General features: G+C 45.3%; 1 protein-coding gene across 1 annotated transcript in view; it reads right to left on the bottom strand.

The window, feature by feature from the left end:
• The window catches only part of RNF150 (ring finger protein 150), a 214,931-nt gene that overhangs the window by 56,660 nt on the left and 134,266 nt on the right, over nucleotides 1-24,005 (bottom strand). The window contains exon 2 of the mRNA XM_034772760.1: nucleotides 5,552-5,802. Within this exon, the coding sequence (XP_034628651.1) occupies nucleotides 5,552-5,802 (251 nt within the window). The remainder of the gene's footprint in view (nucleotides 1-5,551; nucleotides 5,803-24,005) is intronic.

The raw sequence follows: 24,005 nt of genomic DNA on the forward strand, positions 1-24,005 counted from the left end.
AGTGCTAGCCGATGGTGAGTGAGAGGGGTAAAGAGACACCTATTCTCTCTCAAATTTATTTCCTCCCAAATTTCCTCGTGTATCCTGTTTTCTCCATGTGTGCCTTTGAGGCTCTTTTAGCTTTTCAGGTCAGCGATTGTCTTGATCTTTGTGCCTTGCACAGCACCGAGCATATCATCAGTGCTGAACAAATTATTTGTGAGTTCAAAGACAAGATGGGGGCATACTTTAACATACTTAAAGTTTCCCAGACAAGCTAAGAGAAATGGTGACATCTGACATGGTGACGAAGTTCACAAAGCTCATCGTCTTGGGAGACTACCACATTGCAAAGAGGATACCTTTCATGCGATGGCCCAAAGTTTTGTATTCAAGCTTTCTGCTTTAGGTCTCTCACAGGTAACATACACACGGACAGCATGATTGACTGGATCCTCATACTGAATGTGAACACAGGAAATAGAAATTCTCCTCATTTGTGAACAGAGCAGTCCCTACTGCAGGCAGAAGTCAGAACTCGCGCCAGCGTCTCCTTGCCTGATGATATCTCATCATGGTCCAGCCATTCCCCAAAATATCATGGAGCCCGCAAAGTTTCAAAACTTACTTACAGCCATCTCCTCCCTAACAAGAAAGCAGAGAGAAGAGGAATGAGTAACAGACAACTCCTGCTATATACTGCTATCAGCTGTCTGGCACTGAAGCACCCTCTCATATTCCACATGACACAGAGTAAACTCTAGAGATGATGGTGGAAAATGTAGTTTGACAGACTGACACAGGAATTTTTATTAACCTATGTCATTGCTGTGAAAGAGGCAAAGAGAGCTGCAGCAGCAGAAGTAACTCTGCAGAATATTTCCAGAACATAGTTTTGTAATCCCAAATTGTTTCTACTCAGCCCTACAACCTAAAGTCTCTTGATGCAAACAATTCTCACTGCTTTTCACAGAGAAGATCTCTTGCATACAGGATGTCCATTCAGCACAACAAGTTGAGCAAAGAACCAAAAGCTACAATGACTTCCTTCTAAGAATTCAGTTCATTTGCACAAGCAGCAGCATGGAAGTACAAACAGGTATCAGGACAGCCACCTGGTTCCTGCCCTTGCTGGCTGATAAAGAGTAGAGCTTGGACACTTTACCAGGAAGGCTGTCAACACCTATATTTTACCCTAAACCAAGCCACAGTCCAACAAGTACCAAGGACAACAGTTAAACCTGTTCTTTTCTTCTGGAGTAAGCATGACTTTCCATTTTGGGAGCCTGAAATTTAAACTAGAGGCCCAAATTTTCAAACAGATTTATGAAAATGTGATTGCAAATATGGTTGGCACACATAGTTGTATGCGCAAAAGCCCACACTGGCAGATGTTTACATGCACACATGGATAACTGCCTGGATAACTGCCAATCTACATACACAGTTACCCATTGGTAAACACACAAAATAATAATGTGCACATATTTTGTGGGACATGTAAGAAACTGTAAATTTCAACCAGAAATGTAATTCACAACAGAGAGGCCATGAAGGAAGAGCCCTCCATTTTTCTGATTGTTGATCATGACATGGACTTGTTGCTCTCTGGATAGATCACAGTCAGTTCCTTCTAGAATCTGAGCTCAATTCCACCAGGGCAGAGCTACCAACTACCCTGCATGTAGGAAGAGGGTGGGCCTGGGAAAGAAGGCCACAATGAAAGAAAAGGGGGGACTCTTGAGAAGTAGACATGAGGTGGAGCACATTTGTCAGGGAGCGAAGATCTAGTGCAATGGGAAGAGGATTTAGTGTAGGTGGATCTGTGGGGAAGGTAAGGCACAGGGGGAGGGGGAAAACCGGGATAGTGGGTTGATGCAATCAAGCGAAGCAATTCAGAAACCCTCTCTTCCTACAACAGTATCACATCCTTCAACTTAATGGTCAGCTGCTTCATGCCATTCCTGCTATGCAGTGCCTGAATTGCCAATTATAAAGGCTCCTTCTACAGAGAGGAGGTCTGAGCTGCTCTGGATAGCCTAGCTAGTGAGTTGGCAGCTAACCCTAGAAACAGCAAATATGAAAGATCTCAGCACGGATAGTTGGCCTCGGTAGGTCTAGGATTTTCTGTGACACAGAAAATGTGCACAGCCCCTGGTTTAAATGCACTGGATTTTAAAGACTTCAAATCTGTTTTATCAAACTCTAGCTAAATGAATCTCAGTCACAGCTCTTGGCATTTTCAGAGATAGAAAGCCAGCCTTTATTGTACTCTGGAGTGGGGACTGAGAATACTGCCTTTTCTAAACTGCCCAACTGGTTGGTTCCCCCTTCATTTGAAACTCTATTTATCCAAAAAGTCACAGCTGTGACCCTAGCTCTTTGGATAAATGGGGCTGTACTTTATTGGACTAAATGAAATACAAATAGAAAAAGCATACTTCTCAAACTTGGCTGATGATGCATGCGCTACAGGATATACAAGGCTTTCTACAAGCAAGCACAGTATCTTTGTACAAAGACACGGACACACACAATGATTATAATGGGAATAGCCTTTGAGCACCACGACAAAAAGGAGTCAGATTTAAACTCTACCCAAGCAAAGAAAAACAAGCTGTTGCTCTACCGTACATGTAAGAAGATACAGTATCTCAGGACAGGAGTGTTGCTAGCATATCCCTGTACCACAAACAAAAATGTCAAAGATAAGAAAAATAGAACATTAGAAAAACTGAGATAACCCTCACAGAAAGGGCAAGTCTGAGTTGTGCTCTTTTGTCAACTCCTTACATTAATGATCGCAGGAGGCATGAAAGAGAAAAACAATGAAGCAGGCATGTTGCTATGGTTTCCTCTGCCCAAGTGCCAATGATGTAAAAACTTTTCTCTCTCTCCCCATCTGTGCTCTCTCTTTCTCTATCTTCCTGAGGATTTTCCACATTTTTGAAAATCTGCAGTCTCTTTGATCTCAGCTGACCAACATCTCACTTGCTACAGGCATGCTTTGGCTGCTGACAGCATGCATGGACTCCCCTCTCTTGCTATGGAGTGTGACATTATTCTATGTCCAAATCCCCAGTCCGAGAAGGAGAAAGAAATTGGAGGAAGAAAGGCAAAATAGAGAGTAAAATAGAGATGAGAGAGTAAGAGATCAGTTGCCTGAGGAAACTTTGCTTCTGGGCCTCAACCAAATACACTGACATGCCTTGTTTATGTTATACCTTAATGAGATATTGATTTATAAATTAAAAAAACCTCACTTAATCTGATCTGCCTAGGATTAAATAGCAATCACAGACCCAATTTGAGGTTTTTGAGACTGGAGACATGCTACACACTTCTGCGCTGGCAGACCCTGTACTATGTTGAATCAATATATGTTGCTGCAATAGTGGTTGCTGAGAAGAAATCAACCTATATGCCACTGTCCAAGTAGCAACATTAGCACTTCTTCTCTTTACTTCAAAACCTTTTTGGTGTACTGCTATCATCATCATCATAGCATACCAGCTGGTACTGCTTGCCTAAATCTCCAGCCCTGTTAGCAGTATTTGATTGTTGGGAAAGGGTTAAGTGGGTTCTGCTGACTTATTACCCCACCTGGATAAAAGGGAGATTGGTCTGTCCCTGTCCAGAGGGAATAATCCTTAGATAGGACCAATAGAAGCAGTCAAGCCTGGAAAGTAGTTTTGAGCCAACCTTTGCTATCTTATTGTTAATTTCTATGCTAATCAAACTAAAGCTCAGTAAGTGGGTGAGTTTGGACTCTCCATAGTGTGTGGGCTATGGGGAGGGATATTTCACCTACCTCTGACATGAAGCCCCCTGAGATGGAACATGGCAGTTATCTTACAAACAATGCACAATGGTTTACAGCAGAACTCGAAGAATACTGTATCCTATTAAAATTGCAGGGAGAATTTATTTAGGCAGAGGGTAATTATTTCAGTTGGTACTAGGCCTCAGCTCCCAGGATAATCAACTCCTTATCTTGCAAACAAAATGTCATGGGATCTTTAATGACCACAAATGGTCAGACTTAGTTTTACTTCTCTTATGAAAGATGGTAGCAGTAAATAAGAACTATTAAAGGGATATAGCATATGTCCAGCATAATATGGTAAAGCAAGCTCTTAAAAACAAAATTCCCTGACAATAGGAAATAGGTGGATCTTGCCTTTGGTTCAATGACTATCTATTGTCATCATGAATGTCAAAATGTTTTGATCTGAAGCTTTTCCAATATTTCCATTCACTGAAAGTTTTCAAAAAATGCCATTTTAAGTTTGACCTCAAAATGAACATTTGTTTTAACTTTTCACAACTTCCAGCAAACCAAAAAAACCACTATTTGCCTAGCTCTAGACAAGAGCTGTTTGTAATACCTCAAATGCTTGGTTCCCAAGAACGGTGACAGTTTTAGTGGATCAAATTCGTAAAATGAATTTTTACTTTGTGCATAGCAACCTCACAAAACTCTTGAAAAGTGTTTATTGAAATGAAAATCTGTGTTATAGTTCAAAATTGATAGGTTTGTGGGATGGAGAGCAGCTTTTACTTAGAAATGCAAAGAATAAATTCTCCACTGAAAATACAGTATGGAATTTTGGGCAGTAAGAATGTAATTATCTCAGCTGGAATTCAGACAGCACACCAAAGACAATGGGTTCAATATAGGCCTAACATGTCTGTTTTTCAGAAGTTTGGGCATACTAGTGAATATGTTCCTAGTTTATGCATGTGGGTACCATCACCGTGCATGCAATCAAGTAATTACATATGGAATCCCATTCATTTCAATACCATACCTGCAGACAATGATTTACTAATAACCAACATTACTTCATTTACATGTTCAGCAGTCAGTGTCAACGGCCTGAGAAAGGAATAGATGTCTTTATGCAAAGACCCTTATGGAGAGGTTTTAGTATTTTTGAATAAAATATTTTAAAATTAAAACACTTTTCCATTCTTTTTCCCCTCTTCAGTTAAGGCACACCCTTTTTTTGTGCACAAACTTACTATTCTGCAGTCACCTTTGACTAGGGCTTAAATTCATTTATATGCATTTCTAGGTCACTTAGATAAATGTACTAAGGGAATCTTTCCCCTTAGATATAGTATTATCTTTCTGATTATTTCTTGTAGTGTGTGTGTGTGTGTGTGTGTGTGTGTGTGTAGTGTGTGTGTAAGTAAATGCCAAATGTACGCAAATATTTAATTCTCTTTTCATTATTTAACATCAGTTGTAGCAATGGTGAGAAGAAATGAAAACTCATGGCCTTTAAACATCTTGCTTCCTACCCTACTGTCTATGCAAAGAACATATTTATATAGGTTTCTCTTCCTTGAGTACTGTCTACCTTCTAGAAGTCTTTTGATTTCCCAAAGATGTTGGCACCTCTACCACAACCCATTTCCCTTTTTGTTCTTTGCTACCTCATATTAGTGCTTCCCCCAAGAGAAAAATTTTATTTAAACTTTAAAATCACATGGTGATGCTCTTGGGAGGATAAATGGCCATTTTAAGTAATGCAGGACAAATCCCAAAGCCCATTCACATCCTCACCTGGTTTCTGTCTCTGGCATTTGCATATCGGAATCTCTGGATATAATAGAAGACCAGCCATGCCAGGGAGATGATCATCAACACAATGAAGGAGATGGAGACAAACACCACTGAGGTACGGCTGACGTATTTCTGCAAGTTGCGTGTTCCAATTGTTATATACATCATCACAGTAACATTCCTCTCCAGCAGACTCACTATCTCTCTTCCTTTAGGCTCAGGAATCATTATTGCTACAACATCTTCTACACCTGTGAGATAGGAGGGGGAGGGGGAGAAACAATAAGAAAAAACAGGAACAGCAGCAGCCACAAAAGAAAATGAGTCAGCCGTGGCACAGTGAAAAGAGCTCAACAGTGACAAAATAAAACCTTCCCCTCATTCTGCTGCATGCTGTTTTTTATTGCGAGGTAATCCAGACAAAATCCAGCAGAAGACTTTGGTTTCAGCTGTAACCAGTTACACAATATGGTCCAGCATACTGAGCCTCAAGGGTGGTTGTGTGACTAAGGGAAGTTTCATGGGTCGGCACAAACACAGGTTTTCCACCGCTATTGAGTCTTATACAGAAGATATAGCCATGGTATAAATACAAATAGGAGTAGTAGTGTGCTACAAGCACAAATACATGTATTGTGCTCTGCCTGCATGCTGCACACTTTATGGGTCTGTACAAGGAAACAATTGAAATGTTTTCCCTCTACATCCAAGAACTCAAACAGGAATTCTTAAAACATATGTTCAGGTCCTGGGATCTGATCTGTCTGCCTCTGGAGTAGCTCAGGATGGCTACTCCATCCTGTGTGTGAGAAAAAAGTACACAGAAGAAAACTGTCTAAGCGACCAAGGGAGCAAAATCTGCTCTTACACTAGTTTAAAATTTAGATTAACTCTAGTGAATGGCGTTACTCTGGATTTCCAATGATGTAACTAAGACCTAATGTTGTCCAAAGGCATCTGATGCTTTTGGAGAAAGCAAAACAGTATTGTCAGGATGTTAGCCAGGTGACGTTAAATGTTCCACATTCATTCTCGGCAACATTTCCAGCATACAGTCAATGTAAAGCTTGAAAATGAGTGAGAGATTAGGAGGATAAGGGACAAAGGAAACAAGCATGGTAAGATTCACTACAGGTCCCTTTTACCAGGTGATTTAAAGATGGATCCAATTACATCTTTTCTTTCAAAAATATTACAGGTTAGTAAATTAACTATCAACTTTACTCTCTTTCCATCTGAAATACATTTTTGATTTATTACTCTACTTTAGTTAGAGGTGTCAGACCGTTGGTCTACTTGATGTATTAATCCAGTGCCCATGATAGATTCAGATTCTAGCAAATACAAACTTTCATAAATAAATAACAAAATAAAAAAATTCTAGTCCTTGTTATCCTGCAATGATAACCTTTTGAATGTGATCTGTTGTGGTGTAGGCAACCCGAAACAACAGCTCAGGGGGTCTGAACTGATTCCATTCATCTTAATGAGGAATTTATCTAATAAGTGGTATAACTGAAAGTGTAATTTGGCCTTTCCCACAGAATGCATTTGACATGTTTGCTCTAGTGGCAAAGGGCTCTTTGAAATAGAAGGGACACTGTGTAAAGGTTTGTAAGGGGGAAAAAAAGAGACTCATTATTAACTTTTGCCTTATCTCGCCAAATGGAAAAGGGCAGCAGTCAAATACATTTGGAGAATGGTATATACATCTCATCAAGGGTTCAATTGTTCACAATATATTGCTGATGACCCTCAACTTTGCTGCTCAAAGTCATCTCTTCAAATGTTTCCTGTGCGCTTTGGATTCACCAGAGTCAGAGCACTGACGACACCATGGGAGACTGGACTCCAGGCCCATGCCTTTGACAGAGAACCTAAGCTGCACATGTGGGCTCAGTGCTCCCCACCCACTTATCTCATCTCTCAGGGGCTAATCAATAGTTTAGCTCTCTTTGGAATGTACCTTAGTAAATTATCCCAAGAACCATGTAAAATTTGACAGATTGCAAAAACAGTAAAGCAGCATATTAGGAAACTGAGATTAAACAACAGGTAAATAGTTCCAAATATTCCTCAGCGTGAACTCGGTTTCACCCAAATAGGTGCAAACCTTGGAATTTTATCAGGCAAAGACAGACTGAAATGCTCATCTCTTTAGAGATCACTGGTTATATCAGTCACTCCAGGCTGTTAAATTCTTGTTATTTCTCTCTGACCACCAGCTATGTTTCACCCTTTCAGGTCAGCATGCCCATATTTCTGTCAGCCCTTTTTCCCTCCTCAGGCCTCTACTATGAATGCCTTCCATCATTGAATCAGCCATGAAGCCCATGTTTTATTGGCATAAATATAACGTCTGTGCAGATGTCATATTTTAGGAAAAGTAGTATTTTCAGTCCCTTTGCTCTCAAGCCCCCTACCATCTCAAAAAACTCCTTTGATCCTCTTCATATACAGTTATCTGCCTTCTGTGCGCAATAGTCTTTTCTCCAACTGACAATGGACCATTGATTTAGAAATATTTCTTTCAGATCACATTTTCTGCAACAAAGAATTGGTTCATTTCCTGCTCATGCACAGTAACGAGAACCACAAGCAGTACTTATACATTGCTTAACATTTTCAAAGCACCATAGAAATATTAATTAATCAATTCCCACAATACCCCAGGTAAGTACTGTCTCCATTATACTGATGGGGAAAATGAGGCATAGAGAAGTTAAATAATTTAGCGTCACAATGTCAGACCTAGCATAAGGTCTCAGGAAATCCTGGTTCCTATGCCTGGACTAAGACCACTAAGCTAGTTGGAAGAGGCGTGATCTAGTGGTCTTAGTCCAGGCATAAGCTAAGACCACTAGATCACGCCTCTTCAGAAACAGCTTCTCTGATCAAACAAAATGAAGCACTAGAATGCATAAACCACAAGTAGCTCATTGTGTAAAATGCACGCAGCTCTTAGGAAGGGACAGAGCTGAGATGTACCACTCCTGCAGAAGTTTAGGGTATGTCAGGACTACAGGTGCAACGGAGGCACAGATGCAGGGCTGTAGCTAGGCCGCTGTAGCGTAGACACTTACTTCAGTGATAGGAGTTTTTCTGTCTCTGCAGTAAACTGAGCCTCTCTGGAGGTAGCAACTAGGTCAACATAGCTGCATCTACAGAGGGGAATAGGTCAACTAACTACATCCACACAGGGCATGAAATTTTTCACAGCCCTGAGTGATGTACACTAAGTTTTAAGTGTAGACCAGGCCTCAGAAATGAACTCTGCCTGGCTGAGGCAGAATGCCTTCTGGAATTTTCCAGAGTGCAGTGGGAGTGCCAATTCTGCTCTACGGAGCAGCACAAAGATATTAGAGGGGAGTCAGGGCGGAGGGGAGGAGACAGAAACTGCATTAGAAGACAAGGTTCTATGCTTTCTCCAGCGGCATAAGGTCCTGTTAGAAGCTGTCCCTAAATTAGCAAAATAAAGGAAGAGCTTTAAAAAAGCCAAGAAAAGATGGCTAGAGAAGAATCAACCTGAGAAGAAAGGCAGGCACAGAAACACTTTTGGCCATAATGGACCAGATCCTTAGGACCAGCCATTTGGAGACTATGAAAGCTAGCTGATTGTTGGGCCACTGTACCAGTCTTGAAGAGCAACTTACAGCAGCCTCAGGATATATCTTGAGCTCTTTTGAGTAGTTTTCAGGCTCTCTGCACAGGTACTACGGTGGAGAATGGTTTGGAAAAGTCATCTGAGGGAAGGGATCAGAAGGAGACCCCATCGACCAGAAGGCATGGGATGCATTGTCCTAGGGATGGGGGTTCCACGACCACCACTCCCAAGAGGAGGAGATGGGTGGTGGTGGTCAGGGACTCCCTCCTAAGGGTGACGGACTCATCCATCTGCCATCCAGACCGGGAAACTCGAGAAGTATGCTGCTTGCTTGGAACTAGAATTCAGGATATGACAGACTGTGTGCTGAGACTGATCAAGCCCTCGGACCGTTACCCCTTCCTACATCTCCATCTGGGCACCAATGTTACTGCCAAGAATTATCTTGAGCAGGTCACTGCATACTATGTGACTCTGGGAAGAAGGATAAAGGTGTTTGAGGCACAAGTTGTGTTCTTGTCCATCCTTCCTGTTGAAGGAAAAGGCCCAGGTAGGGACCACTGAATTGTGGAAGTAAATGCGTGGTCATACAGGTGGTGTCGGAGAGAGGGCTTTGGATTCTTCGACCAAGGGATGATGTTCCAGGAAGAAGAATTGCTAGGAAGAGATGCAATCCACCTAACAAAGAGAGGAAAGAGCATCTTCGGAGGCAGGCTTGCTAACTGAGTGAGCAACTAGGTTCGCCGGGGGATGGAGACCTAAGCCCTAAGGTAAGTGGGATACCGGAAGGAAACACGAGAAGGGTGCAACATACTCAGAAAGCAGGGCAATCAGCCAGTTATCTTAGGTGCCTGTACACAAATGCAAGAAGCCTGGGAAACAAGCAGGAAGAATTGGAAATCCTGGCACAGACTAGGAACTATGATGTGACTGGAATAACAGAGGGTAACTCACACGACTGGAGCATTTTCATGGATGGATGGGTATAAACTGTTCAGGAAGGACAGACAGAGGAGAAAAGGTGGAGGAGTTGCACTGTATGTAAGAGGGCAGTACGACTGTTCAGAGCTCCAGTACGAAACTGGAGAAAAGCCTGTTGAGAGTCTTTGGGTTAAGTTTAGAGGTGACAGCAACAAGGGTGATGTCATGGTGGTCATCTGCTATAGACCTCCAGACCAGGAGGATGAGGTAGAGGAGGCTTTCTTCAGACAGCTAACAGAAGTTTCCAGATCACAGGCCCTGGTTCTCATGGGGGACTTCAATCACCCTGACGTCTGCTGGGAGAGCAATACAGCAGTGCACACACAATCCAGGAAGTTTTTGGAGAGTTTTGGGGACAACTTCCTGGTGCAAGTGCTGGAGGAACCAACTAGGGGCCATGCTCCTCTTGAGCTACTGCTCACAAACAGAGAAGAATTGGTAGGGAAAGTAGAAATGTGTGGCAATCTGGGCAGCAGTGACCATGAGATGGTCAAGTTCAGGATCCTGACAAAAGGAAGAAAGGAGAGCAACACAATACAGACTCTGGATTTCAGAAAAACAGACTGACTCCCTCAGAGAACTGATGGACAGGATCCCCTGGGAGTCTAATATGAGGGGGAAAAGGAGTCCAGGAGAGCTGGCTTTATTTTAAAGAAGCCTTATTTAGGGTGCAGGAACAAACGATCCCGCTGTGCAGAAAGAATAGCAAATATGGCAGGCGACCAGCTTGGCTTAACAGAGAAATCTTCGGTGAGCTTAAACACAAAAAGGAAGCTTACAAGAAGTGGAAACCTGAACAGATGACTAGGCAGGAGTATAAAAATATTGCTCGAGCATGCCAGGGTGTAATCAGGAAGACCAAAGCACAATTGGAGTTGCAGCTAGCAAGGGATGTGACGGGTAACAAGAAGGGTTTCTACAGGTATGTTAGCAATAAGGTGGTGGTCAGGGAAAAAGTGTGGGACCCTTACTGAATGGGGGAGGCAACCTAGTGACAGATGATGTGGAAAAAGCTGAAGTACTCAATGCTGTTTTTGCCTCGGTCTTCAGACAAGGTCAGCTCCAAGACTGCTGCACTGGGCAGCACAGTATGGGGAGAAAGTGAGCAGCCCTCAGTGGTGAAAGAACATAGAAAATATGGATTGGATGAATGGACTATAAGGTGGATAGAAAGCTGGCTAGATCATCGGGCTCAATGGGTAGCGACCAATGGCTCGATATCTAGTTGGCAGCCGGTATCAAGCGGAGTCCCCCAGGGGTCGGTCCTGGGGCCAGTTTTGTTCAACATCTTCATTAATGATCTGGATGTTGGGATGGACTGCACCCTCAATAAGTCACGGATAACACTAAGCAGGAGGGAGAAGTAGATATGCTGGAGGATAGGGTCAGAGTGACCTGGACAAATTGGAGGATTGGGCCAAAAGAAATCAGATGAGGTTCAACAAGGACAAGTGCAGAGTCCCACACTTAGGATGGAAGAATTCCATGCACCACTACAGGCTGGGAACCGACTGGCTAAATGGCAGTTCTGCAGAAAAGAACCTGGGGATTATAGTGGACAAGAAGCTGGGTATGAGTCCGTGTGCCCTCGTTGCCAAGAAGGCTAATGGCATATTGGGTGGCATTAGTAGAGGTATTGCCAGCAGATCGAGGGAAGTGATTATTCCCCTCTATTCGGCACTGGTGAGGCCACATCTGGAATATTATGTCCAGTTTTGGGCCCCCCACTACAGAAAGGATATGGACAAATTGGAGAGAGTCCAGTGGAGGGAAAATGATTAGGTGGCTGGGGCACACGACTTATGAGGAGAGGATGAGGGAACTGGTCTTATTTAGTCTGCAGAAGAGAAGAGTGAGGGGAGATTTGATAGCAGCCTTCAACTACCTGAAGGGGGGGTCCAAAGGGGATGGAGCACAGCTGTTCACAGTGGTGGCGGATGACAGAACAAGGAGAAATGGTCTCAAGTTACAGTGGGGGAGGTCTAGGTTGGATATTAGGAAAAACTATTTTACTAGGAGGGTGGTGAAGCACTGGAATAGGTTACCTAGGGAGGTGGTGGAATCTCCATCCTTGGAGGTTTTTAAAGCCTGTCTTGACAAAGCCCTGGGAAGATTTAGTTGGGGTTGGTCCTGCTTTGAGCAGGAGGTTGGACTAGATGACCTCCTGAGGTCTCTTCCAACCCTAATCTTCTATGATTCAATTGATTAGGAAGGTTTCTGGAACATTTGCATGCCCCAGGGCTAAATTCTGCCCTCAAAGATACCCAAAGAACACTGTTCAAATCCATGGGAGCTTTGCACCTGTTCCTAAGGCCCTTAATCCTGAGGGCATTCTGTACCAAAAAATTAAAAATTATGCGCATAATATTTTAAAATTCTGCAAGTTTTATTTGTCGATAAATAAATGCAAAGGCTCCAGCACGGCGGGGGGAGCACAGGCCATTGGCTGCACGATGGTGGGATATCACCTGCACCACCTGCCCCCCCAGGCCATGGACTCAGCAGTGAGGCTGCACCCAACCCTGATACAGCACAAGGCCTGGGCCTGCCCCAGAAACACCCTGGGGCCCTGCCCCTCTGCGCCCCTGCCCCTCTGCGCCAGGCACACCAGGTGGGGAGGGATCCAGGTGTGAGGTGAGAGGATTCTGTGTGGGACAATCTGGGTGCAGGCAGCTCAGTAGGGGGGGGCCTTGGGTCGGGGGGATCTGGATGCACGGAGGCTGGCGGGGGGGGGGGGTTTCCAGGTGCAATGGGACTCTGCAGGGGCTTCCAGGTGAAGTGTTGGAGCTCAGCAGAGAGGTCTGGGTGTGGGGGTCTCAGCATGGGGTTCTGGGTGCTGGGGGAGTGGGGCTTGGTGGGGTGGGGGTCTGGGTGCAGTTAGTTGGGGGTCAGTGACATGGGGTTGATGTGGGGGCTCAGAGTGGGGCAAGAGCATCAGGGTGGGGGTTTGAGTGCAGAGAGCTCAGTAGGAGGTGGTCTGGGTGCACGGGTGGTCCGGGTGCACGGCTGGGGCTCTGGGTGCAGGGATTGAGGTTCAATGCGGTGGGGTTTGGGTATGGAGGACTAAGGGTGTTCTGGATGTACTGGGTAAGGCTTGGCAGGGGTGTCCCGATATGGGAGGTCTGGCTGCACAGAGGTTGGGTGGATGGGGAAGCAGCTCCCCATACAGTGACCCCTCCCCCTCACAACTGAGGAGCGATGGGGGCAGGAAGCAGAGGAGGATGCTGAGCTTTCTGCAGCTGGGGGAGGTTTCTGGGGGTGGGTCTGACACAGCCCCAGCCACTCCTTGCAGGAGGAGAGGAAGTCCCATCCTCCCCCACCTCCAACCCAGCCAGGCCTAGCAGCTGATCCTGGCTCAGGATAGGAGCTAATGGCTGGGGTGTCCCCAGCCCTGCGGTGATTTAACTCTCCGTCGACTGCCTGAAATGATGTTACTGTGCTGCTAGGGAGTGGTGCATGACTGATCTTGCGCTTCCCTTTGCTTCCCTGTCAGAAAGTTATTTTTCTGCGTGGAAGCAAAGAAATCTGTGGGGACATGAATTCTGTGCATGCACAATGCTGCACAATTTTAGGCGTATACAGGCAGAATAGCACTTACAATTTTGTATACTTTTAATCCACAGGTAGGGAAGCTACAGCCTGTGAGCTGGATCCGGCCCGCTGCTTCATTTCATCTGGCCCGCAGCAAGTCTCAGTGCCATGAGCCAGAAGCTCCAAACCTCAAAGCCCCCAACCAGGGGCTGGAGCTCAAGCCCTGCTGTGGGGGAAAGCTAGGGCTGCCAAGCTATTCCAGCTCCTGGAAGTAACCAGCATGCCCCTGCAGCCCCTAGGAACAGGGGCAATCAGGGAAGCTCCGTGTGCTGCCCCCGATGCCGACACCCCAGCTCCCACTGGCCGGGAGACATGACCAATGGAAGCTGTGGGGGCGGTGCCTGCAGGCATGGGTAGCACAAACCACGCAGAGCCCCCTGGCCCCTCCCCCTAGGGGCCGGACATGCCGGCCACTTCCGGGAGCAGTGTGGAGCCAGGGTTGGCAGGGAGCCTGCCTGAGCCCTGCTGACTGGAAGCCACCTGTGATAAGCGCTGCCCAGCCAGAGCCCGGACCCCGAACACTCAGCCCCAGGTCAGAACCCTCTCCTGCACCCTAACACCCTTCCAAACCCTGTACTCCGAGCCCCCTGCCCCAGGTCAGAACCCCTTCCCACACCCTAACACCCTCCCCACCCTCACCCCCAGCCCCTGCCCGAGGCCTGATCTCCCTCCCACACCTAAACTCCCTCACAGAGCTTACACCCCAAACCTCCTCCAGCACCCCAACCCCCTGCTCTAGCCTTGCCCACTCCTGCACTCCAAACCCCAGCCTGGACCCCCCCTCCTGCACCCGAAACCCCTACCTGAGCCCAGAGCCCTCCTACACCCTGAAACCCTCATTTGTTGCTCCACCCAGGAGCCATGGGGACACCCTGAGCCTCTGTGCCAACTCATCCCAGTGCCAGGGGAAGCCCCGAGCCTCCATGCCCCACTGCGGGGCTGTGTGTGGCCTGCGACTCATTTTTTCTGTGGGTCAATGGCCCCTGATAGAAAAAAGGTTCCCCACCCCGTTTTAATCAACAGCATACTTATGCTTGAGCACTTCTGTTGTTTATTTAATCCCCTGAATTTCATATTAAGGGCATTCATGTGCTTTTTGTCCTTGAAATGGCGTATTTTATAAATGCAACGGGGATCTGTGGTCTGACATTTTGTGAGGAATTACAGCTGTTGGGTAGACTACGAGTCACACATGTTATGATTTCCCTTGTGCATTATCTTGAGACAATCACTCACCTTGATTGTGTATTAGTTTCTCTCTTTACACAGTGTGTATTATTCTGATTTTTTCATTTCCTTTACATGATGCTCTTTTGTTGTTCTTGTATTATCTATAACTTATGTACAGAGGTCTAATAATGGGCTTGTCTAATGTATAGGGGCTTTGTAGTTAGATTCCCTTCTAATCAATTTGGCTCTACAGTTAAGCTGTATTGCCATTGGCAATCCCTATTAATGATTTTTTTTTTTTTTTTTTTTTTAAAGATTTTCTTTCCTATTGTTCCATTTCAGGGGGCATAGATAATCTTAAGATTTCACAATGGCATGTTATGCAGTGGCATGTATCCTGAATTGTATGAAGTGGGTAAAAAGTAACAAAGCTCAGTTGAATTTAAAAACAGGCTATGTAAAAATATTATATAAAATTAGCATAAATTGAAGTTTAAAACGGATGAAACAAACTCAATGTGTTTAAACTAAAAGAACTTTGATTAGGAAGTTTCAGAGTTTCCAGTCAGGCCAAAAATCATTTTTAGTAATGGACCAACATTGTACTGGAATAAGAGCAAGTATCCACAACTGGGGGAGATATGTGTTTTGATCAATTTATTTTAATATGACAAGTTTGCCACCTGGGTTTGGACACTTTTTCTGGGGTTACTTAGCAACTTGTGGAGGAGAGAGGAGAAGGAGGACTCAATCAAACCCCTTCCGGTCCCTGCAGCATAGCATCTGAATACCTCACAATCTTCAATGTATTTATTCATTAACACCACTGTGAGGTAGTTGTCTCCAGATCGATAAATTAAACGGTAATAAGTCACCAGGACCAGATGGGATTCACCCAAGAGTTCTGAAGGAACTCAAATATGAAATTGCAGAACTACTAACTTTGTACCTAACGTACCACTCAAATCAGCCTCTGTACCAGATGACTGGAGAATAGCTAATGTAACACCAATTTTTTAAAAAGGCTCCAGAGGCAACTGTGGCAATTGCAGGCCAGTAAGCCTAACTTCAATACTAGGCAAATTGGTTGAAACTATAGTAGTAAACAGAATTACCAGACACTTAGATGAACATTGTATGATGGGGAAGAGTCAACGTGACTTTTGTAAATGGAAATCATGCCCCACCCCTCTATTAGAATTCTTTGGGCATGCGGATGTGTGTGATCCAGTTGATACAGTGTACTTGGACTTTCAGAAAGCCTTTGACAAGGCTGCACACCAAAGGTGCTTAAGCAAAGTAAGTAATTATGGGATAAGAGAGAAGGTCCTCCCATGGATCATAACTGGTTGAGAGATAGCAAACAAAGAGTAGGAATAAATGGCCAGCTTTCACAATGGAAAGTGTTAATAGTGGGGTCCCCCCAAGGAACCATACTGGGATCTGTGCTGTTCAACATATTCATAAATGATCTGGAAAAAGAGGTAAACAGTGAGGTGGCAAAGTTTGCAGACAATACTAAATTACTCAAGATAGTTAAGTCCAAAGCTGACTGCGAAGAGATACAAAGGGATCTCACTAAACTGGGTGACTGGGCAACAAAATAGCAAATGAAATTCAACATTTATAAGTGCAAAGTAAAGCATATTGGAAAAAATAATCCCAGCTATACATACAGAATGCTGGGGTTTAAATTAGCTGTCATCACTCAAGAATGAGATCTTGGCATTATCATGGATAGTTCTCTGAACTCAATGTGCATTGGAAGAATGTTAGGAACCATTAGGAAAGAGATGCAAGACAGAAAATATAGTGCCACTATAGAAATCCATGGTACACAACTCACACCTTAAATACTGCATGCAATTCTCGTCACCCCATCCTGAAAAAGATATATTAGAATTGGAAAAGGTACAGAGAAGGGCAGCAAAAATGATTAGGGATATGGAACAGCTTCCATATGAGCAGAGATTAAAAAGACTGGGCCTGTTCATCTTAGATAAGAGATGACTAAGGGGGGCTATGAAAGAGGTCTATAAAAATCAAGAATTGTGTGCAGAAAGTGAATAGGGAAATGTTATTTACCTCTTCACATAACACAAGAACCAGGGGTCACCCAATGACATTAACAGGCAGCAGGCTTAAGGAAATACTTCTTCACATAGTGCATAGTCAACCTGTGGAACTCGTTGCCAGGGAATGCTGTGAACACCAAAAGTATAACTGGGTTCAAAAAAGAATCTGGTAAGTTCAAGGAAAACAGGTCCATGAATGACTATTAGCTGAGATGGTCTGGATCTGTATTCACCAGGGAATTGGTGAAAGGTTTCTCAAGGCTTCCCAGGGAAGGGAATTAGCTTGAGATGGTGGCAGCAGACCAGAGCTAAGCTGGTAGTTAAGCTTAGAAGTTTTCATGCAGGCCCCCACATTTTGTACCCTAAAGTTCAAAGTGGGGATACAGCCTTGACATGGTGGCATAGCGGTGGGATTCATTTTAAACCCAAAAGCCAGTAAGATTTTTTTTTCCTTTTAGCTGCTTAGAAAGCAGAGCTGAAGGTAGATGCATATCTTATCTCTCCTTGCCTGAAGGCAGAGGTGTTAAGTTTTTTTAACAAGAGCCTTTGTTAAGAGAGGGGTTCAATTATTGAGCAAACTGGTAAAAGGAATTTACAAGCTAAATTGTTTTTTTTTTTTTCCCCTTTTTACATCCTCGGGAGTAGCTAGTTAGAAAGTCTCTGTTAACTCAGCAGCAGCCAGAGCTGAGAGCATCCCAGTTTCAGTCAACTGCAGAAGAGTGTGACCCAGCACAAGAAAACAAGAAAATAACTACAAAAAAAAAAAAAAAAAAAAAAAGCCAAAAAGGGAGCCCAGAAAAGAGAGAGAGAGCTAAAAGAAAGAGAAGAAAAAGCCAAAAAAGAGGCCCACAAGAAAGAGATGGAGCTGGAAAAAAAAGAGATGGAGCTGAAAGAAAAAGAAAAGAAGCATGAACTAGAAGTAGCAAAGGCTAGGCCGGATACAACAGCCAATCCTAACAACCCCTCTCCAAGTACCACTTCCCATCCCAAAAAATTCCCCACCTACAAGGCAGGCAATGATACTGAGGCCTTCTTAGAAAATTTTGAGAGGGCCTGCCTTTGATACAGCATCGCTGCAGACCAGTACATGGTAGAGCTGAGGCCACAGATCAGTGGACCCTTAGTAGAGGTGGCGGCTGAAATGCCTAAGGAACACATGCACAGTTATGAACTTTTTAAAAACTAGGCCAGACTCAGAATGGGGCTAACACCCGAGCATGCCCGTCGGCGGTTCAGAGCCCTAAGGTGGAAACCAGGTGTGTCATTTACCCGGCATGCCTATCACATTGACAAAAATTGTGATGCCTGGGTATCAGGAGCAAATGTTAAATCTCTGGAAGATCTGGTTTCCCTAGCAAAAATAAAGCAGCTTTTAGAGGGTGTTCCTGAAGAAATAGAAAAGTACATCCTAGACAGGAAGCCCAAAACTGTAACCGAGGCGGGGGAGATTAAAGCCAAATGGGTGGAGGTGGCAGAAAAGAAAAAAAACTAGTAGCAGTTGGAGCAAATATCAGAAAGGGCAACCCGAAACCAAACCTTACCACCGGGGACAACCCAAGGCCCCACCCACATCCCAAGGGAAACCCCAGACGCCTTCTCACCCCACCACACCAGTCTCCACCAACCAACATCGCCCTGGTGATACCTTAGCAGGGCGATGTTTTAAATGTAATGAACTGGGACATATAAAGGCTCACTGCCCCAAGAACCCCAACCGATTACAGTTCATTACAGCCCAATCACACCAAAGATCCCCAGACCCAGATGCCTCTCTCATACCCTCGGAGCGAAGGGAAACCTTGAGAGTGGGCGGAAAGAAGGTTATCGCTTGGAGAGACACTGGGGCACAAGTGTCAACTATCTACCAATCCCTAGTGGACCCCAAACTCATCAACCCGGAGGCTCCAGTGACAATTCAACCCTTCGTGTCACAGTCTGTAACCTTGCCTACAGCCAAGTTGCATGTCTAGTACAAAGGCTGGTCAGGAATGTGGACTTTTGCAGTCTATGACAATTATCCCATTCCCATGCTGCTGGGGGAAGACTTGGCCAACCATGTGAAGCTAGCCAAGACGGTAGGAACAGTCACCCGCAGCCAGGCTAAGCAAGCTTTCACCCCAATCCCTGTTCCTGAGCCGTCCACCAGAGCCCTGTCTGTGTTACCAGAGACCCAAACAAAGGTGGTGGAACCGGATCCCCTGCCAATGACTGCAACAGCCGTAGTAGATCCAATCCCAGAGACCCAGCCAAAGCCAGTCCCAGAACTGGAACTGGCAACGCAACCAGCACCAGAACCATTGCCAGCACTGAGTCCAGCGCTTGCAAACCCGTCTACAACTTCAACGCCAGAGGGCACCAGCGAGCCTGACCTGGCGGAAGCAGCAGATAACCCTACCCAAGAGGCTCAGCCAGAGCCTGAGATACCACATAGTGCACCAGCGGACAGCGGTTCACAGTCAATGGAAACAGCCCCAGCACCTGCATCGCTTCCAGAGGGACCAAGCCCCAGTCCACAGTCCAAGGAGGAACTGATGTCTCCAGCATCAAGGGAACAGTTCCAGGCCGAGCAGGAAGCAGATGACAGCCTTCAGAAAGCTTGGGCGGCGGCGCCGAGCACCCCACCGCCTCTCAGCTCTTCTAACCGATCCCGGTTTGTTGTAGAACAAGGACTTTTATACAAGGAGACTTTCTGGTAGACATCAAGAAAACTGGCATCCTCAAAGACAGTTAGTAGTTCCCACTAAGTATCGGGTAAAGCTCTTGAGCTTAGCCCATGATCATCCCAGTAGCCATTCTGGGGTGAACAGAACCAAAGACCGGTTGGGGAAGTCCTTCCACTGGGAGGGAATGGGCAAAGACGTTGCTAATTATGTCCGGTCTTGTGAGGTGTGCCAACAAGTGGGAAAGCCCCAAGACCAGGTTAAAGCCCCTCTCCAGCCACTACCCATAATTGAGGTCCCATTTCAGTGAATAGCTGTGGATATTCTGGGTCCTTTCCCAAAGAAGACACCCAGAGGAAAGCAGTACGTACTGACTTTCATGGATTTTGCTACCCAATGGCCGGAAGCAGTACCCTTAAGCAACACCAGGGCTAAAAGTGTGTGCCAGGCATTAACAGACTTTTTTGCCAGGGTAGGTTGGCCCTCCGACAGCCTTACAAATTCGAGAACTAATTTCCTGGCAGGGACCATGAAAAACCTGTGAGAAGCTCATGAGATGAATCACTTAGTTGCCACCCCTTACCACCATGAAACCAATGGCCTGGTAAAGAGGTTTAATGGAACTTTGGGGCCATGATACGTAAATTCATAAATGAACACTCCAATGATTGGGACCGAGTGTTGCAGCAGTTGCTTTTCGCCTACAGGGCTGTACCACATCCCAGTTTAGAGTTTTCACCATTTGAACTTGTGTATGGCCGCGAGGTTAAGGGGCCATTACAGTTAGTGAAGCAGCAATGGGAGGGGTTTACGCCTTCTCCAGGAACTAACATTCTAGACTTTGTAAGCAACCTACAAAGCACCCTCCGACACTCCTTAGCCCTTGCTAAAGAAAACCTAAAAGATGCTCAAGAAGAGCAAAAAGTCTGGTATGATAAACATTCCAGAAAACGGTCCTTCAAATTAAGAGACCAAATCATGGTCTTAAAGGCGCTCCAGGCCCATAAAATGGAAGCGTCATGGGAAGGACCATTCATGGTCCAGGAGCGCCTAGGAGCTGTTAACTATCTCATAGCCTCCCCCACCTCCAACATAAAGCCTAAGGTATACCATGTTAATTCTCTTAAGCCCTTTTATTCCAAAGAATTAAATGTTTGCCAGTTTACAGCCCAAGAAACAAATGACGCGGAGTGGCCTGTAGGTGTCTACTACGAAGAAAAAAAGATGGTGGCGTGGAAGAGGTGAACCTCTCCATGACCCTTGGACGTCTGCAGCAACAGCAGATCAAGGAGCTGTGCAAAAGCTTTGCACCAATTTTCTCAGCCCCTCCAGGACGGACCAAACGGGCATACCACTCCATTGACACAGGTAATGCTCACCCAATTAGAACTCCACCCTACCGGGAGTCACCTCATGCCCAAACTGCTATACAAGGGAGATCCAGGACATGCTACAGATGAGTATAATCCGCCCCTCTAATAGTGCATGGGCATCTCCAGTAGTTCTAGTTCCCAAACCAGATAGGGAAATACGCTTTTGCGTGGACTACCGTAAGCTAAATGCTGTAACTCGTCCTGACAACTATCCAATGCCATGCACAGTTGAGCTATTAGAGAAATTGGGACATGCCCAATTCATCTCTACTTTAGACTTAACCAAGGGGTACTGGCAAGTACCCCTAGATGAACCCGCTAAAGAAAAGTCAGCCTTCGTCACCCAGGCAGGAGTGTATGAATTCAATGTACTCCCTTTCGGGTTGCGAAATGCACCCGCCACCTTCCAAAGACTTGTAGATGGTCTCCTAGCAAGATTGGGAGAATCTGCAGTTGCCTACCTCGATGATGTATCCATTTTTTCTGATTCATGAACAGAACACCTGGAGCACCTGGAAAAAGTCTTCGAGCGCATCCAGCAGGCAAGACTAACTGCTAAGGCTAAAAAGTGTCAAATAAGCCAAAACAAAGTAACTTACCTGAGGCACCAAGTGGGTTGAGGAACTATAAATCCCCTACAGGCCAAAGTAGATGCTATCCAAAAGTGGCCGGTTCCAAAGTCTAAGAAACAGGTCCAATCCTTCTTAGGCTTGGCTGGATATTATAGGCGATTTGTACCCCACTACAGCCAAATCGCCGCCCTGCTGACAGACCTAACCAGAAAGAAACTGCCAAATGCAGTTCAGTAGACTGATGAGTGTCAAAAGGCCTTTAACCAGCTTAAGGCAACACTCATGTCTGACCCTGTGCTAAGGGCCCCAGACTTTGACAAACCGTTCCTAGTAACCACAGATGCGCCCGAGCGAGACGTAAGAGCAGTTTTAATGCAAGAAGGACCGGATCAAGAATTCCATCCTGTCGTGTTTCACAGCAAGAAACTGTCTGAGAGAGAAAGCCACTGGTCAATCAGCGAGAAAGAATGCTACGCCATTGTGTATGCGCTGGAAAAGCCACGCCCATATGTTTGGGGACGGCGTTTCCAACTACAAACAGACCATGCTGCGCTACAGTGGCTTCATACCGCCAAGGGAAATAACAAAAAATTTCTTCGGTGGAGTTTAGCTCTCCAAGATTTTGATTTTGAAATACAACACATTTCGAGAGCTTCTAACAAAGTGGCTGATGCACTCTCCTGAGAAAGTTTCCCAGAGTTAACTAGTTAAAAATTGTTTTTAGAATGTAAAACATATTGTTAGTTTTTATATAATCAGTAGTATGTCTAAAAGTACATGTGTCTTATTAACTCTGTTTTCTCCTAGAGCTCCAAGAAGAAATCACAGCCAGTGTGGAACCGGATGTCCAACACTAGGGTTACCGAGGGTCCTGTGGCACCTTTGAGACTAACAGAAGTACTGGGAGCATAAGCTTTCGTGGGTAAGAACCTCACTTCTTCAGATGCAAGTAATGGAAATTTCCAGAGGCAGGTATATATCAGTGTGGAGATAACGAGGTTAGTTCAATCAGGGAGGGTGCTCTGCTAGCAGTTGAGGTGTGAACACCAAGGGAGGAGAAACTGTTCCTGTAGTTGGATAGCCATTCACAGTCTTTGTTTAATCCTGATCTGATGGTGTCAAATTTGCAAATGAACTGGAGCTCAGCAATTTCTCTTTGGAGTCTGGTCCTGAAGTTTTTTTTGCTGTAAGATGGCTACCTTTACATCTGCTATTGTGTGGCCAGGGAGGTTGAAGTGTTCTCCTACAGGTTTTTGTATATTGCCATTCCTGATATCTGACTTGTGTCCATTTATCCTCTTGCGTAGTGACTGTCCAGTTTGGCCAATGTACATAGCAGAGGGGCATTGCTGGCATATGATGGCATATGTAACATTGGTGGACGTGCAGGTGAATGAGCCGGTGATGTTGTAGCTGATCTGGTTAGGTCCAGTGATGGTGTTGCTGGTGTAGATATGTGGGCAGAGTTAGCATCGAGGTTTGTTGCATGGGTTGGTTCCTGAGTTAGAGTTGTTATGGTGCGGTGCGTGGTTGCTGGTGAGAATATGCTTAAGGTTGGCAGGTTGTCTGTGGGCGAGGACTGGCCTGCCTCCCAAGGTCTGTGAAAGTGAGGGATCTTTGTCCAGGATGGGTTGTAGATCACTGATGATGCGTTGGAGAGGTTTAAGCTGAGGACTGTAAGTGATGGCCAGTGGAGTTCTGTTGGTTTCTCTTCTGGGCCTGTCTTGTAGCAGGAGGCTTCTGGGTACACGTCTGCTCTGTTGATTTGTTTCTTTATTTCCTTGTGTGGGTATCGTAGTTTTGAGAATGCTTGGTGAAGATCTTGTAGGTGTTGGTCTCTGTCTGAGGGGTTGGAGCAGATGCGATTGTACCTCAGTGCTTGGCTGTAGACGATGGATCGTGTGGTGTGACCGGGGTGGAAGCTGGAGGCATGAAGGTAGGCGTAGCGGTCGGTGGGTTTTCGGTATAGGGTGGTGTTAATGTGGCCATCGCTTATTTGTACGGTGGTGTCCAGGAAGTGGACCTCCCGTGTAGATTGGTCCAGGCTGAGGTTGATGGTGGGATGGAAGCTGTTGAAAGCATGGTGGAATTCTTCCAGGGCCTCCTTCCCCTGGGTCCAGATGATGAAGAGGTCATCAATATAGCGTAGGTAGAGAAGGGGCATGAGTGGACGAGAGCTGAGGAAGCGTTGTTCCAGGTCAGCCATAAAAATGTTGGCATATTGTGGGGCCATGCGGGTGCCCATAGCGGTGCCACTGGTCTGGAGGTATATATTGTCACTAAATTTGAAATAATTGTGCGTGAGGATAAAGTCACAGAGCTCAGCAATAAGTTGTGCTGTGTCATCATCAGGGATACTGTTCCTGACAGCTTGTATTCCATCTGTATGTGGGATGTTTGTGTAGAGAGCCTCTACATCCATGGTGGC

The sequence above is a fragment of the Trachemys scripta genome, chromosome 5, assembly GCF_013100865.1.
Source record: "Trachemys scripta elegans isolate TJP31775 chromosome 5, CAS_Tse_1.0, whole genome shotgun sequence".
Lineage (NCBI taxonomy): Eukaryota > Metazoa > Chordata > Testudines > Emydidae > Trachemys > Trachemys scripta.